This window comes from Lolium perenne, chromosome 2 (genome assembly GCF_019359855.2).
Source record: "Lolium perenne isolate Kyuss_39 chromosome 2, Kyuss_2.0, whole genome shotgun sequence".
Taxonomy (NCBI): Eukaryota; Viridiplantae; Streptophyta; class Magnoliopsida; order Poales; family Poaceae; genus Lolium; species Lolium perenne.
This window is the reverse complement of record NC_067245.2, coordinates 57791954-57808795: the sequence shown is the minus strand read 5'-3', so window position 1 is coordinate 57808795 and position 16842 is coordinate 57791954. Positions and strand designations below refer to the sequence as shown.

At 47.8% G+C, this 16842-nt stretch overlaps 2 protein-coding genes across 2 annotated transcripts; one reads left to right on the top strand and one right to left on the bottom strand.

Annotated features, from left to right (window-relative positions):
* Positions 1-6713: 6713 nt before the first annotated feature.
* LOC127322863 (nuclear transcription factor Y subunit B-3) lies at positions 6714-7928 on the bottom strand. Its single transcript, XM_051351283.2, has one exon. The coding sequence runs from the start codon at positions 7647-7649 to the stop codon at positions 6981-6983; it is 669 nt and encodes a 222-aa protein (XP_051207243.1). The 5' UTR covers positions 7650-7928; the 3' UTR covers positions 6714-6980.
* A 6493-nt stretch (positions 7929-14421) lies between these two features.
* On the top strand, positions 14422-15821 carry LOC127322862 (probable carboxylesterase 18). The gene has a single exon (XM_051351282.1). It carries the CDS (start codon positions 14488-14490, stop codon positions 15511-15513), a length of 1026 nt encoding a protein of 341 aa, XP_051207242.1. The 5' UTR covers positions 14422-14487; the 3' UTR covers positions 15514-15821.
* The last annotated feature ends 1021 nt before the right edge of the window (positions 15822-16842 follow it).

The following is a 16842-nucleotide window of genomic DNA, read 5'->3' as shown; positions in this document are numbered from 1 at the left end:
TGAACGGCTTGAAGCAAATGGGGAAGCTCATAGATTAGCTAAAATGTCTACCAGTCTTGACATTGGTCGTCATGTATGGCTCATTGATCCACCGGATCACCTTTATATCCCCATAAACATTATGCAATAAAGCTTCCGCAGTTCTCTCTCTCTCAAAAAAAGTTGTTTTTTTTTCCGAGCACACCTTGTACTTGCTGTGGCAGAACATGGTATATAAGCATGTGAAAAATTTCTTGGATAAGCGGTATGAGACTAAAAAATGCACAATATCCGAACTTGGTCGTGACAGTTGAAGATGTAACAAAACTGTAGAGTATGAGGAACAAGTCACATCTACGCGGGAATGAAAATTTAGGGTCTGTTTGGATTGTAGCCCGAAACTGCCCAGCCAAAATTTTGGTGTTGACCACGGGCGTGGGCGTGGGTTTGGATTGAAACCAAATTCTGGGATCCGAGCCAATTTTTTGGTCATGCGGTCACTTTTCTCACCAACGGCTGGGCGAAACGGCAGGCGGGAAAAGTTGTGCCAAATATTTGGCTTGCCCTGGTTTGTAAGGCCCGCGCGCATTCCAAACACCCCCTTAGACCGGACGCCAACAAAAGTGGGTCAAAAAATTATGACATGAAGGAACAAATCGAATCTACATGTAGAACAAAACAGTGGTAAAAAAAAGGAGCGGCAATGTAGGGATTATGGAACACAAATCATGAGTGCCAAGGGAACGAAAGCCGCAAGTGGAATACAATTTTGTTCAAAAGTGTATTAGAACTAGTTTGCAACTAGTATAGTCTTGTCTTCAGTGAAAAAAACATTAGACTAGCGGGAACAAAATCACACCACGGTTTGGGTAATAGTTATACTGTAGCACAAAGGAAGAAATCGAAACTACGCGTAAAACAACAATGTAACATCCGAGAAACAAAGTGCGCGGAAAAAAAAAGCATACATACTACCCCTGTTTATAAATAGACGTCTAAGATTTCTCTAAATTTAGATGTATCTAAAGACTATTTAATTAATATTTAGATACATTGGCGGCCATGCATGATCATATCCCCTCGTGGGTGGGCGCTCACGACTCGCGCAAGCCGCCGTCTACCAGCCGATCGACCACGCGATGGTCGAAGGACCACGCTCATGGAAAAATATCTTGCATCGCTCTCCGGTTGAGGCGTTGACACCTTTTCCTTCCCCAACCCACCATCATCCGTCACGCGCAATCTCACTCACTTCTAAGTCCGCGTTGAGGCGTTGACAGCGGCCACTTCATTTTTTCGATGGGTGGCTTCTTGCAACGGAGCACAATGCGGCTCGTTCACTGGTCTGGCGGCTCATCGATCCCGGCCCTTTTTCTTGTGAGAGGCGCATGCATGCAGATACATGCATGGGTTGACATCGTATACGCATCGCGCAGTGGTGGCTGCAGCCGTTTGTATTATGTACATGCACGATACGGGCGAGTGCCTTTGCCATTTGTGGCGTTGACCACCCGGCTTCCCACTAGTACACTCGTGTTGTATTCTGTCCCCGGTCAACTAATGCCACTCTCCTTTAGTGAGACAAGGTCAACTGCTCTTTCCGAGTGCAACCCTCACCCATAAACTCCAAAACAGATCATCACATCTGCGCAAGTGCGCCACTCGATAAACAGACTCAGATTTGTGTAAATATGAGTATGAGGACTTATGTAAACTAACTAAGAAACCTGTACGTACAGCTCTAGGAGACACAGAGGCCATAGGGTAAAACCCATCCAGAATTTCGTCCCCTCACTGACCACGCCCCTCGGTTTGCTCTGTTTCTGGTGTCTGCTCTGTTATGTTGGTTCTTGGACCGTAGCATGATAATTTTTCGTCTGAGTACCACAACAAGTTCTACTTCAACAAGCTTTGCTCGGCTCCGGTGATAGAGGGACGAGGACAGCGGCGCACCTTCGGCTTGCTTGCTCGTAGTTGTCGCTAGGCGTTCCAAATACCTACATCTGATCTATATTACTTTTGATTTTTTTTTACTGATGATAATTATTAATAGATAGATAGTACTTTTCGCCCAAAAAAAAAGTAAACTAGAAGCATACCCCGTGCTCTGCAACTTCTTTGAAAATCTATCTTGTCTAAACGGGTTACTAGGACGGGTGACACGGCGATACGCCGCGCCTGTTGGAGTTAAAGTGTGAATAATTACCAGCGGGAAGCAATTAAGGATGGAAGTTTGTGTCAAAGAATTATTGTTGAAGCGTACTGAGCGTTGCTGGTAAAATACCACCGTTGTAGAACTATTGCAAGATAATTACCATCGGGTAATTGTTGTTGGAATTATATATTTTCAATCGGTTAATTTTCTAGCAAAATAGTACAAATGGGGAATTACCGTAAAAAATAACGTGTCAATGAGAAAGTATTGTTAATGATGGATAATTACGGCCGGGTAGCTGTTGTTGGAGTAAAAGATCTGCACTCGGAAATTTCTGTCAATTTTTTATCTATTCAACTACTGTAGCAAACTGCCGACGTGTCTCTATCTGATTGGTAAAAAATAGGGACTCTACGACACGTGCGGATCCTCGAAAAGGTATAAAAGTATAATTACCGTTGGTAGCTGTTGTTGGAGTAAAAGATCTGCGTCCCAAGATTGTCTGGCGTGTTTTTATTCGACACTAATTATTCTAGCAAATTACCGGCGTGTCCTGAGAGCTGCTCTCTATTTCATCAAAGAAAGAGGTGATGTGGTTCATTGGATAAAATCCGTCCCTCTACAGTAAACATGACATGACTGTTCGCTAGGAGGCTGTCATTTCCTCCGTCCTTAATATATAGACTGCCTAAAGAATTATCGCCAAAGATCGAAGTTAAAGAGTTATTGTTGAAGTTGTTAAAAAAATACTCACTCCGGTCTCTTTTAATTGACTCGGATTTAGTACAACTTTATACTAAATTTAAGTCAATTAAAAAAGACCGAAGGGAGTACAACAAAATACGGATGCAAGGTTAAATATGAATATCGAAAGTTACTTTGAAAGAATTATCGTTCGTGCATCGTCGGGTGAAAATCGTTGAGAAATCACCATTAATAAATGCACCATCGTAAAATTTACTGCTGCATCATAACCGTTTAAGAATTTTCTGCTCAGGATGCATGTTTTTATTGGCAAATTACTGGAGAAAATTACCATCAGGGAAATTACGCGCCAAAACAATTTACTGCTGCTAGTGACTATTCTTGAGTTTTGAAGCTGTAGCTTTTACTGAAAAATTATTGGGGGAAAGCTACCATTAGGAAAACTAAGACGTGACGCTGTCTCATTGGCTAAAGTTATTAGCTCTCTACAGTGCATAGACCTTTGCTGAGGTGTGGAGAGCTGAGGGGAATGGGGATGTTAAATCCTTTGCCCTTAATATATCTACTATCTACGGTGCGTAGACTTTTGCTGAGGTGTGGAGCGCTGAGAGGATGTTAACTCCTTTGCCCTTAATATATCTATCTAATCTATGCACGATTCAATTGGTTAGATTAGTCAAAATGGTAAATTAAATCTACGTGGAATAACTGCTTAGCATCCTGCTATGGTCTCATCAATCTGAAGGCTACACAGAAATGACATGATGATATAATGGTTTTAAGAATGCACGATGTGATGTGAATAGTTTGTATGTAGCGATAGATTAATCATCAACAAATGTTAGTGGGATTTGACATGAACAATTGGATGGTTGAATGAAATGTGGATATCTCGTATTTAGAGATAGACTGACGTTAACGAATGTCACTAAAATTTGCCTTATAAGTGTCACGCCTTGGCCACAGTCCAGCCAAGCTTTGCTTGTTACCGTAGTGCTTGAGGATCTCTAGATTGGCTTTACATATCAATAAAAGTTTTTTTTTCGCGCACTTTATCTTCATTCGTGTGCATCTTGGGAAGCACTTTTCGATCGGCCTGCCATCCTCAAATCACTTCAGCCGAAACACGTTTAACCTCGAAGTTTTTTTGGGAATGAGCTTCCAGAAAAGAAGGTATACCTTGTTAATATGAGTATCCTATCAATCCTATTGAGCCTTGTGCCTCCTTAGAAGACCAATATCCTCGTCAGTCCACTCCAAGCCAGGAACTTCCCCTTTTGGCACTCGTTTGTGCGTCTAGTGCTGACACATGTATCACGACGGGCAACCTGCATGTCCCGAGTGAAAATCTTAAATCTTTCCGACTGGGCAGTGGTGTCGTTGTGGTGTAGTCCCTCCATGGAGGTGTCGCTACCTTGGAACAGCGGTTCTTTTGATCTTTAGTGGTGACGCGGTGTTGTGGCCGATGTTTACAACAATATCATTTCAAAATATTCAGTGATTAGCGATATGGTTGGAAAGAAAACATGAGAAGTTAGAATACCATTTTCAGGTTTCAAGAAGTGTCCGCGACTGTTATTTTTTCCATAACACACAAATTATTTGCGATTTTCACGAAACATGAAATCCGTTTTGGGAAATCCAGAAACTAAATTGAGTTATTTATATCTGAGGTTGTTTTTGAATCTTTTGGATGTGTGCAATTCTTTTTAAAAAGAGTCGTGTGATTCTGAGACCCGATGGGAGTTCTAGCGAATTTCTCTGCTTTAGCCAAGGCACCCGTGGAACTATATTTAGCCTATCCGTAGATACTCGATCAGTGTATATGCTAACTGTATTATTCTTAGTATCGCTGTCCTGAAGTTCTTCGCCTGCAATTAATTCTGCACATATCCTCTCGGAACCAATTGGCATGTTCTGATGCCAAGGTGCTCCGTATAGTTTACCACCCCCATGTGTACCTCGTTCTCCTTTGCATCAAGTCGGTTCCTTTTTTGCCTTCACATGGGCGAGAATATCTCAACTTTGATTTCCCCAGCAACAGGTGTCTCTCCATGCTAGATTCTCACGTATAACAGGGACAGTGACCTTAATAATTAGATGATGCGTCAAGCCAACCTTTCAGGACACTCCTCCCATGCAAACGCAGTGCAGTGTCTCTCCCACTCTCTCGACACAGATAGGGAAGAAGAAGCAGCCCAAGAGGGTGCCAAGGCAAAGGCAGGCATGTAACTGTCGTCCAATCAGCCAGGGAGATCTTTCAGTGGCCAATGGAATCAGGGCTCACTTGTCCCTGCCCCCAAAAGGCCAGTGGAAACTTCCACCTCCCGAGTCACCCAAGTGCTCCATCGAGCTATCCATCCATCATTATCTTCCCTGCCTTTTCTCCTTTAATTTTTGCCCTTTCTTGCTGCCTGTGAGTGAAAGCTAAGTGCAACTAACTGCTCACTCATCCATGTCAATAGAGGATAACATTACTACTGCCTCAGCATATGCGCATGCATAAACTTTGTTTAGCACTGCTTAAATAAGTTAAGGTCGGGTTGGTGACTCATCACAGATCAGCAGTTTGTGCATTGTCATTTACTTGCACACTAAGTACATGCAGTCTCGCCATATTTTATTTTAATGGTGTTGTCTATTTGCTGCTTGTATCCATGTGTCGAGACCGGAGATGTTCAAAAAGGAACCCTTAATTTTGAAAAATCTCAATCTTAGTATCTATGAGTATGTTCTTCTAACACATTTTAACCGGCTTCCAGGTTTAAACCCCACAATAATTTGATCCTCACACAAACCTCTCATAGAGCACCTACAAGGGAGACCCCCAAACTTCTTCCATCTGTCCATTTTGGAACTGGCGGGCATGGGAGGCCTAAATCAAGCTCCCAACAGCAGCCCCCAAATCTGTCCGCCGTCGGGATATAGCCCACTTATCCCTGGCTCTGGACTCGTGGCAGTTTAGGGGCCGAAGGTGCGGTGCTTTTGTGTCCGCATCAGGCCCGGCGGTCAGTCACTCCAAGCCTTCTCCCTCTCACAATATTTCTCCTCTCTTAGACCCAAGCTCCGTTGCCGCTGCCCTAGCTAACATGGACTCCTCCGTTCTTGGCCCACCCCGCCACCGCTGCAACCAAGGCCTCGCTCCCGCCAAATAAAACAATTCGAATCATTTCGATAATGATCCATTTAATCTGTTTTACCGAGAAGGTCTACAGTTCAAGAGCCCTTGCCCCAAAGCAAGAATCGTCAAGACTGGCGTAAAAGGGATAGGGAGGAGAACCGCCTGGTTCGCCGCGTAACAAGCCGCAAATCAGCGAATGTTCACGCAGCATGTCGTCATCATGCTCAACTAGCATGCAATGGCCGATGCGTTCGCCGATGCTTGGCTATTTGAATTTCATTGTTATTTATTTATTCACACGATGAACTATTTGTGATGTTATTCAGCAAAATATTTTACTTACAAAAATAGATGAAAGTGAGAAAAAGGCCCAAAGGGGGGACATGGGGTGCTCAACTTGGGTCGCCCGTTGGGTGCAGCAGCGGACGTCGGGCGGACACATGCCCATGCGGCCTCCAAATGAACATATTGAGAACAATTTTGACAAAATTTAAGGGATCCCTTAGATATGCTCTTATATCTTAGCAGCATACTAAGACTCAGTATTACCTTTGTTCTAAACAAATCTTCTTGAAAAGATTATCCATGCCGACACCTGAGATCACACAACCGACACCCATATTCCAAATTATCTCAGACAGAAAAGTACCAATCAGGTAGTAGTACAACTGGCCCAAATAAATAGAGAAATAGATTGATACGGAGTAAGAAAGAGTAACGCATATCCAGGCCACCAAAGAACATACTCATCACTTCCTGTCAAAATGCACTTGCCATTGATCTTAAAATGTACCTTGTCAAAAGCCCATTTTAGCAGCACAGATGATGGATCCTCAAGAGGTTAAATGCAACTACGGTGGTGGTGCTAATGAACAATAGTAAAATAGCTAGCTTAAGCACATTTAAAGCACAAGAAAATGTTGGAGAATAATTAGCCTTTGCACGGCACCAGCTCCAACTTCATCAGTTAACAGTAATAAAACAGATACGACAACCAAGAAGTTCGTGCAGCAGGTACAGTCATGTCCTGTCTTGCCTGCCGAACCCTGAGGACGACGAGGTCCCGCCGCCGGCACCGCCATCGCCGTAGCCGTAGCCGCCTTGCCCTCCCGTCATCATCTGGTGGTGATGCGACGGATGCTGGTACCCTGATGCCGGCGGAGAGGCGCCGTACATGGGCTGCCCCATCATCATGAACATGCCGCCGCCCCCGGCGCCGCCGAACATGCCGCCGTAGCCGCCACCGGGTTCACCATTGCCCCTGGGCGTGGTGGACTCCCTCTGCTGCGACTGCGAGCCGGGGCCGCCGGAGGAAGGGGCTGCCCCGACGCCGACGCCGACGGCCTTCTCGCCCTCGAGCTCGCGGAACTTGTGGAGGTAGAGCTTGAGCGGCTCCATGTAGTCCTCGAAGCCGAGCGTGGTCATGGCCCAGAGCAGGTCGTCGCCGTTGATGGTCTTGCGCTTCTCGCGCTGGCACTTGTCGGAGGCCTCGCCGGTGATGAAGGAGATGAACTCGGACACGCACTCCTGCACCGTCTCCTTGGCGTCCTTGGAGATCTTGGCGTTGGCCGGCAGCGCCTTCTTCATGATCCGGCTCACGTTGGCGATCGGCAGGAACCGGTCCTGCTCCTTGGGAGAAGAGAAGTCCGCGTTGCTCGGCCCGCCGGAGTCGTTGTCCGAGTCCGGCATCCCTGAACCACCAAGAAACAGAGCAAGCAAACCTCTTTCCCTAGCTAGCTAGCTAGCTTCTCCGGTCAGCTCTGAAGCCGATGGAAGGATGCAAACCCAACGGCAACTATAACTCGGAAGCCGATCAACGGCACAAAGAGCAGCAGTGGATACGCGTCAATCGCAGATTCGCAGGTGGAACGAGCGAGACGACGAGAATTTGTAGAGAACCGTAGGAGGCCGGGGGTTTGACGAGGAGCAGGGAGGTGGTAGCTAGTGGAGAATGGCAGGGCCCGTCTCGGACGCATCGTGGGGATAAGAACGCATCGAGGGGGTGACGTGGCGCAAAGCCGGTCGTTTGCTTGTCGATAAACTTGGCTCGGCCGGCGCCCGCGATGCCGTCCGCCGGTGCCACGCTGGCGGCATCCGGGAGAATTCGGCGCATCGATCTGCGCGGGTGGTCCATGCCACCGTGCCACGCGGGGTGCCGACGTGGAGCATCTGGGTCTGACGTGGCCATGCTCACGAAACCTCCCTGCAGTATTTTTATACTCGGCGTTGTAAGAATCTCGCTGTCACTTGCCTCCATTATTTGGGGCCTTTGGGCGTCTACTCGCCTTTTTAGCGACATCTCAATCAAAGTTAATGACATGATCCTCCATAATGCAACCAAGTGGCATATAGTATCTCAACGTTGTCAGCAGCAAATATCTAACGAGAGATGATGACTACTATCAATTTGTACAAAGATCTCATTTCTCCGAGACACAACCCAACCAGTAATATCTATTCAACGTTGACGAGAGATTACATAACCTTTTTTTTTGACCTAGGCTACAGCGGGCTTACGCTATTATATATCAAAGCTGTGGAACGGGGTTTATTACATAGCTTGAGAGAGGCAGAGGGGCAGAAGGAGAGCTAGCCTTTCATCTCTCCTATATTTTGACTTGCTTCTGGTTGTCATCACCAGATATCCAGATATTTTTTACCGTGCCACCTGTAACCTATGAATACTTAGTGCAGAGCCTCGCTATCTAATCTAGTACTGTGCACGACACATAAAATTATGTCTACATCGTAAATTATACCACGTCACGATATGCCACCTAGCAAGCATAGATCCGATATAAAAACACATTAGCTTTTTGCCACTATGCACCCAACTACTTTATTTGAAAAGAAGTGCTTCATGAGTGATGCAAAAGCTTGCTGACCACGTTGCTGCCCAAGAGCAACAAGTCAAGCCTTTTTACATACTGACAAGTGGCATCAAGTTGAGTGTCATCCCAAGTGCCATCTCCTTTGGCACGTTTATTCTTTTCCTTTCTCTTACAAGCTGGTAGTGCTTAAGCATGAGCTAGAATCGCTTTTGCCAGAGCATCAAGTTCAATTTGATTTTCTTTAAATAATTGTTGCACCTTCTTTTGAGCTTTGGGTAAATTGTTTTGTGTATGAAACTTAGTTAGTGTGGTGCGAGCACTGATATATCTCAAATTCAAGACCCAACCAACATAGTCTTCAGCAAAAATATCTAGGAAGAAGGATAGGGATCAGTTTTGGAGTACTTTTTTTTACCCAGAGAACGGATCATGCGTCCGATTTATAACATATATAGTATGAGGGAAATGAGCTCAAGCTGGGCTCCTTTGATTCATATTATATGAAAAATTATAGGAATAGGGAAAGTATGTGTTTAAGATGTTACAGCTACCTGAATCCCATGGGAAGATGAAGTGTGCTTGATTTTGTAGCAAAGAATTATTTTCATGAGTTATGATCTCATGTTTTTTTTCTATATGATTTACACTACATGATTCTTATAGTATTAGTTTCTATATGATATGTTACTATGAATCAAACGCCTTGTATAGAAAATTCTCTCATAGGATCCAAATCCTATACAATTCCTATGCAAATTCAATGAATCAAAAAAGCCTCAAAATTGGCACAACAATAGAGCGTAATTATAATGCTAGGTTGCCTCTCTCACTTGCCTTACCACACGCCTCTATTAATGTGGATCTATCATGTATTTCTATCCACCATATATTTCGTTCATCAAACTCGGCTCTCTTTTAGTCATATGCCGTGAAGGCAAAATTTCACGATATGGGTAGGTGTTAACGAATATATGAGACATATTTTTTCTGACTTAAAAGTCATTTTGACATCTGAAAAGTTATATATGAACATGTATAATAACTACAACTCTTATTTATCCTCAAATGTAGTCGCATGAATTAAGTTGGTTTGTCGCTTCTCCGAGGCTTCGAGCCCCATGAATATCAAGCTATGGTTATACGTGAAAGGCTAAGACATGACGATCACAACCATGGCGGGGATATATGCCAGCATGGTAGTGGGCCCACATTCTAGTGGTTGTGTCCAAACCCCGAAGTGCCGTGCCAGTTATCCCACGGCAAACACACAGCATATACAATTTATCGATGAATTTCAGAGAATGAAAAGATATATATTGGTCAATCAGGCAACAATGTTGGTTCTTGAATCCTGACGTTCTATTTGAAGTGACCGTGTAGATTTGAGATGTGTTTATTATGTGTATGGCCGGCTGCGACGGGTCATGGGGCGGCAGCGTCCGGCATGAGGTCGTGGATGCGCTGGCGGCGCCGGCGGATTAATGCGGCTGAGATGATGCTGGCCGGCCGGCCGGGTTGCCCGCTCCAGCCGGTAACTGCATGGAACTCGTTTTCCATTCTCAAGACGGCCGTCTTGCATCCGGACAGTGATCGATCTAGCAGTTGACTTGCCTGTGCCCTACGATTCCTTTTGCATGCCTACAATTTCCACCAATCCACAGTAGAGCTAGTAATTAGTTGTTTCAGTGACAGCCACCTTGCAAAAAGTTTGCACCACATTCATCTCATGATCGTAACAGTGACAAGCACATGTACATCCATCTCACCTGCTTCTGTGCAAACATGGCTCCCATTTGGAGAGTTGTACTAGATCAGAGCTAGCTAATCACTACATGTAAAATTGGTCATGGAACACCGTGGTCGCTACAATGTGCTTAAGATGGTGCCCTGTCGGCTATATACACCTATAAAGACGACGGTTGACTTGCAATAGATCTCCACACATGTAAGCCACCAAGCTCGTGGAGCCTAGGCTTTATAAATCTATGACCTTGGAGAAAATATTTCATGTCGGCTGTGGAGACCGTCGGTTTGTCAAGCCATGAAGATGTGCCCAGCAGGCAAGTTCAGAAATACTAGCGTTTTTTTTTTATATTCTGTCCTTAGCATTTTTATTCTCAAAATAATAATCATGGGAAGACATAAGACCCCGTGAAGTACAAATATACTCCCTCCGTCCACAAATAAATGCACATGCAGGCTTTTCAAGGTAAATTATGAAGTGAAGTGAAAAATGCATTGGGAAGATGCATCTCTCCTCTTTAATTATTTCACCTCCAATGAGCTAAGTGCTTGTAAAAAACAAGGAAAATATGTGCTCAATATTATTGGGTTTAGAGAACCAACCCGAGGTTGGGTGGTTAGGAGGGTGGTTGTACCCCCAGCCCACCAGAGTTCAAACCCCAGGTTTGACATCTGTGTGTCTCATAAAGGCGGAATATTCTTTCAGTGGGAGGCGACGTTCCCGTCGATAGCGAGGCGCCTGTGGTGACTTCGTTAATTTCAAGATCCAATTCGCCGGCTCGGTCTTCCGGAGGTGCTCATAGGGGTAGGGTGTGCGTGTGTGCATTCATATGGGTGAGTGTATGCGCGTGTATGTGAGCGCCTGCGTTTGTACTGTGTTTCTCATAAAAAATATTATTGGGTTTAATTTCCGTGCCATAAGAGAGAAACAATTAAAGTGCATTGAAAAGATAGTAGTACACTCTTTTGTGGACAAAGTTTAGAGGTAGATGTCCACTTATTTATGAACGGCGTGAGTACGCCGAATTTTGTTTGGGAAGATATGGTGCATGGCCACATATGTTTGTAGGTCCCATATCCGGCAACTCTGCGACAAGTGAAGCGAGTAATGGGTGTCCTCCAACAATCCCACTATGGGAGAACTCCTCCTAGTGCCACCTAGGGTGTGCTTGACAAATTTGTAGGTCCCATGTTCGGAACCTCCGCTGCCCATAGAGGTACATCTATGTGGAGCAAGATGCGCGTATCTCAGGCCGTAACATGTACAAAAGGAGAACCTCGTTATTTTCATATTCATGAAAGAATAAAAGGAAAATTATAAGAGCAACTCTTGCATATCACTAAAAATACCCAACCCTTAAGAATAACCATCTGTTTAGGTTTTCATTTGAAGAAATGACCCGCACCGGTGCCTTAAAATTGATTGGCCTGGAACTTTTAAGAGGTGCAGAAAATGGATCGTGCAACTCCCGATATAGTCTAGACCACCGTCAAGATTCTCATTACCTCAGATCCAGTCACGCTCATTGGCGGAGGGACATTCATCTCCTTCCTCCCTACTCAAGTGACGACATTGATCTCACCTACCCCGCTGCTTCTAGCCTCGCTACACGACCCAATCACCACCATGGAATTACAGTAGCAGTCGCCCATCAAAATCCAATTCGCACTGCCTAATCGTAGCCTCTCTAAGGTTTCGCTCCTTCCGCGGCTGACGGCCCCACCGGGTCAACCAATCCTTCTAACATCGTGAGGAAAAGGAAGCAACATGGCAACCACCCGATCAAAGGAGTCGGCCCCCTTGCGGCCGCATCCTCTGTCGTCTAGTATACCGATTCAACAATAATGGCGGTGTCACCTTGGGCACAAGCTCGGCCGAAATCTCTATCCACCAGCCCGAAAAAGGTGATAGGGTCTCGAGGATAGATGCATCGTCCACCCATACGCTAGGACCTGTTTCACCCAAGCCCGCGCGATGCTGCAAATAGTTTTCAAGGTACCTCATATGTGTTTTACGGTATGGGTTTTCATGGGTCTGCTAGACATGCTCTAATACTTTGCCATTGTTAAGCGAAAAATATTGGTTGTGAATCCTATGGAAAGGAAAATAAAAGGCAAAAGGAGGGGAGCCCATCGTGTCAAGCTCTTTATTGACGTGCAATCGTGCATCCTTGCGATGGAACCCTAGCTAGGATCCACCGCTTCTCCCCTCTCTTCGACTTCTCCCGCGAGATCTGCATCGCGGACTCACAAGCACCGAGCTCTTCCTCCGCTGACAGGATGACCGTACCTCCAACAAGAACACTTGCCCCATCCAGCTCTGGCCATGCTCCTGAGTCCCGGCCACCGGATAACCTCCTCTCCAGCAATGAGCTTTACACGGTACTCCTCCGGCCCGATCCCATCATCATGCTGGATGACCTCCTCCTCCACTCCTCCAGTCCCAACTCTTCCTCGAGCTGGAGCCAAGAAAAAACAAGCAAACCAGCAGGGCTCAATTAGCTCCAAACTCCTCGTCCAAAACTCCCTCCAAAAGGGACAAGCCTTAACAAGGCATGCCAGCAGGCCGTACTCTACTTGGGCTGGGAGGGATGGACAAGTTACAGCCTAGCAGATTCCGGTGGAGCCGAAACAAATGTTTCTGCGTTAACATTTGCATGCTGCGATCATTCACAAGTCTTCAGCAAGTTCTCCCATCGTATCAATACTTCTTTTTTGAACATGATCGTATTAATACTGATTAGCTTATTTTTGATACCTGGCCATTTCTCAACAACACTAGCTAAGGGCCCTCCGTAACTGATTTTTGTTGTCAAATGCCGTGTCGCGTGATCCAGTTAACTATTGTTGTGTTTAACGACAGTGTATTTCCTTTGAAATAAGTGTGTACACTTCTAGTTATGATTATGCACATAACATCTTGGTAAACGCATTTTCAATACCGGAGACCTTTAGTACATATACGTGACATGGCTAGAACACGATTATTTGCAGGCAGTCACTGAAAACGCCGCACAGCCACGACCAGTGGTCAAAGTGCACGTCGACCGTACTCGCATGGCACGACTCATGCGCTCATGGGGCATGAGATCGAAAAAACAGTCTACATCAACCACGACACCTCGTCACCAGTGATTGCCAAGGCAAGGCGGAGTTCGAGGAGATGGTTATGTGATTTTCGGAAAACACGGGACATGGTGAAAAAAATGTCTAGTGGGGTTTGAGTATGATTTTGGGTTACCGGTGGGCGCGATAAGACTGGTTATTGCATTCTCTAGCCGTACAGTACATATCAAAATACTGAATCTTAAAATTTTAATTCAAACCACCAAACCTAGATAAATTCTTGGTATCATCAATGTTGTGACGTTGAATGCAGGCATAGTGCGAGCTTTGTGCCATTCTTTCCTCAAAGAGGAGGTCACCAGTTCGAATCCTATGGTAGTATTTTTTTTCAAGGAGCAACACTTTGATGTTTGATCTTCCAAGAGTAGTTTTACTTCAAACAACGCTAGTTTTATTCATGATATACATTTTAGTTTCGAGCCTCATACTCCTGTATGTCAGCTACTTGTGTAGAGATTGGTCCACATATGTGTCTTCTCTCTTCGTTGGATATTGCTTTATTTCAATAACCAATACTACCCCCTTCGATCTGGCAATTAATTTGGACCAGAGACAGTTTGCTAAAAATAAACACGTCTATAATTTATTTTTGGGGAAACCAATTTGGTGTGTGGTATCCATCATCGTGGACTCGTGGTGGTACGAATCCATCTTCATACGGGCTCAATCGTCTGGATAGGCCCGCATATTTATTACTCGCGCAACTTGTTCGGCCCATCTGCTAATCAAACGAGTTTTTTTTTAGGGAAAGCAATCGTTTCCTTATCCGCCATCCGCGACCTCACTCGGGGCAACCAGAACTCCACAAGGCGAGAAGCGAAAGCGATATGGCGTCGTTGGATCCTCCGCCGCCGGCGCCGGCCAAACCCCCACTGCCTTGGCGGGCGCGCCTGCTCCTGGGCGCAGTCTCCATCCTTCACTCGGCGTCCCTCCGCGCCGACGGCACGGCCAACCGCCTCCTCCTCTCGCTCTTCGACCGCACCGTCCCACCGAGCCTCGCCCCCGACGCCGCCGGCGTGTCGTCCTCCGACCACGCCGTCTCCGACCACCTCCGAGTCCGCCTCTTCTTTCCGGCGCACTCCGACGGGGGCACCCAGCTGCCGGTGGTCGTGTACTTCCACGGGGGCGGCTTCGTGTTCCACTCCGCCGCGACGGCGCAGTTCGACGCGCTGTGCCGCCGCCTCGCCGCGTCCATCCCGGCCGTCGTCGCCTCCGTCGACTACCGCCTCGCGCCCGAGCACCGCTGCCCGGCCGCCTACGACGACGGCGAGGCGGCCCTCCGCTGGATCCTCGCCGGCGGCGGGGGTGCCCTCCCGTCACCCCCCACCGCCGTCTTCGTCGCCGGGGACAGCGCGGGAGGCAACGTCGCCCACCACGTCGCCGCGCGCATGCAGCGCGGCGTGGCCGGGCTGGTCCTGCTGCAGCCCTTCTTCGGCGGCGAGGCGCCGACCGCATCGGAGCTGCGGCTCCGCGACGCGCCGTTCGGCGAGCCGGGGAGGATGGCATGGGTGTGGCGCGCGTTCCTGCCGCCGGGTGCAACGCGGGACCACGAGGCGGCGAACGTGCCGGCGGCGATTCGGCGCGGCGGGGAGGGCGAGTGGCGTGCGTTCCCGCCGACGCTGGTGTGCGTGGGCGGGTGGGACGTGCACCAGGACCGGCAGAGGGCGTACGCGGACGCGCTCCGCGCCGCCGGCGCCGTGGAGGCCACCGTCGTCGAGTTCCCCGACGCCATCCACGCGTTCTACGTGTTCGAGGACCACGCGGACGGCGAGAGGCTGCTGCGCGACGTGGCGGAGTTCGTGAACCGGCGCGCTGCCGAACACCTCAAGTGCGCGCGCTCGCCGAGCGAGTAATCTGCTACCATTCTGCACTGGTTCGTGCGTGGTTTGTTTGACTGATTGTAATCGCCGAAATCCAGATTTAGCGCCAGATGGATGTAACATTTGGTCTGGGGAGGGGCCTATATTCCCAGCGGCGAGCCCAGAATGGATGTAAAATTTGAACAAATATAGACGAATTCAGACAAACCAGACGAAATACGTTCAAATATAGACGAAATTTAGAGATATTTAACATATATAGACAAGTTCGTACATATATGGACCGAATCTGTAATATATTTGAATTCGGCCAGAAGGAAACATAAATTAAAATTTAAAAACGGCGTTCTACATGTCGAAACCTTGACATCGACCCCGACGATGACGTGTTAGCGCGACACGGAAGGCACCGCCGCCGGCGGCGGCATCCCCAGGTTGGGGGAGTTGCCGCCCTCGATGTGCGCGAGCACACTCTCGAGCGTGCGGCCCGGCGCGCTCCACCAGCCAGGGCGCCGTGGCGTTATTCTGTTACGCTACCGGAGGAGAGAGGGAGGACCGTCGTACGCTGCGAGTTCCCGTTCGTACCGGCGACGGAAGAGCTCGTTCCAGGCGTCGTAGTTGTCGGGAGGTACCACTCCTCCGCGCGCTGCTCCTCGCTGAGGGTGACTCGCACAGCGTCCATCGCGGCGTCAAGCGCGTCGGCTCCGACCGGAAGCGGCGGGATCGGGACGCCCCCCACGCTCAGGCGCCATCCTTCGGGCGCGCGGACGTCCGGCGGCGCCTGGTAGCCCGCCATGTGCATAAGTCCCGCCTCCCACTGGTGTAGGGAACGCCGGCCGAAGCCGTTGTTCGCCGTGCCTTCGTTGTGGCCCGCCATTGCTCGCTGGAGGAGGACTGGGGAGAGAAGACTGGGCTAGGGAGAGAAGGGAGACGGTGGTGAATGCGGCCAGACGCGGTTGTTCCGCGATAAATAGAGAGAGCTACGTTTGAATTCGAGGCGGCGGTATTAACTCGCCGCGTGGAAGCTACGCGTCCAGCGAAGACTGATGCTTGTGACGGTAAAGCACACGTCCGTTGGGAACCCCAAGAGGAAGGTATGATGAGTACAGCAGCGAGTTTTCCCTCAGTAAGAAACCAAGGTTATCGAACCAGTAGGAGATGAAGATCACGTGAAGGTTGTTGGTGAAGGAGTGTAGTGCGGCGCAACACTAGGGATTCCGGTGCCAACGTGGAACCTGCACAACACAATCAAACTACTTTGCCCCAACTTAACAGTGAGGTTGTCAATCTCACCGGCTTGCTGAAAACAAAGGATTAAACGTATGGTGTGGAAAATGATGTTTGCTTGCAGAAAACAAAAGA

Excerpts from the sequence above, each read along its gene's own strand:
- LOC127322863 (XM_051351283.2), bottom strand. The coding sequence starts at position 7,649 with ATGCCGGACTCGGACAACGACTCCGGCGGGCCGAGCAACGCGGACTTC.
- LOC127322862 (XM_051351282.1), top strand. The coding sequence starts at position 14,488 with ATGGCGTCGTTGGATCCTCCGCCGCCGGCGCCGGCCAAACCCCCACTG.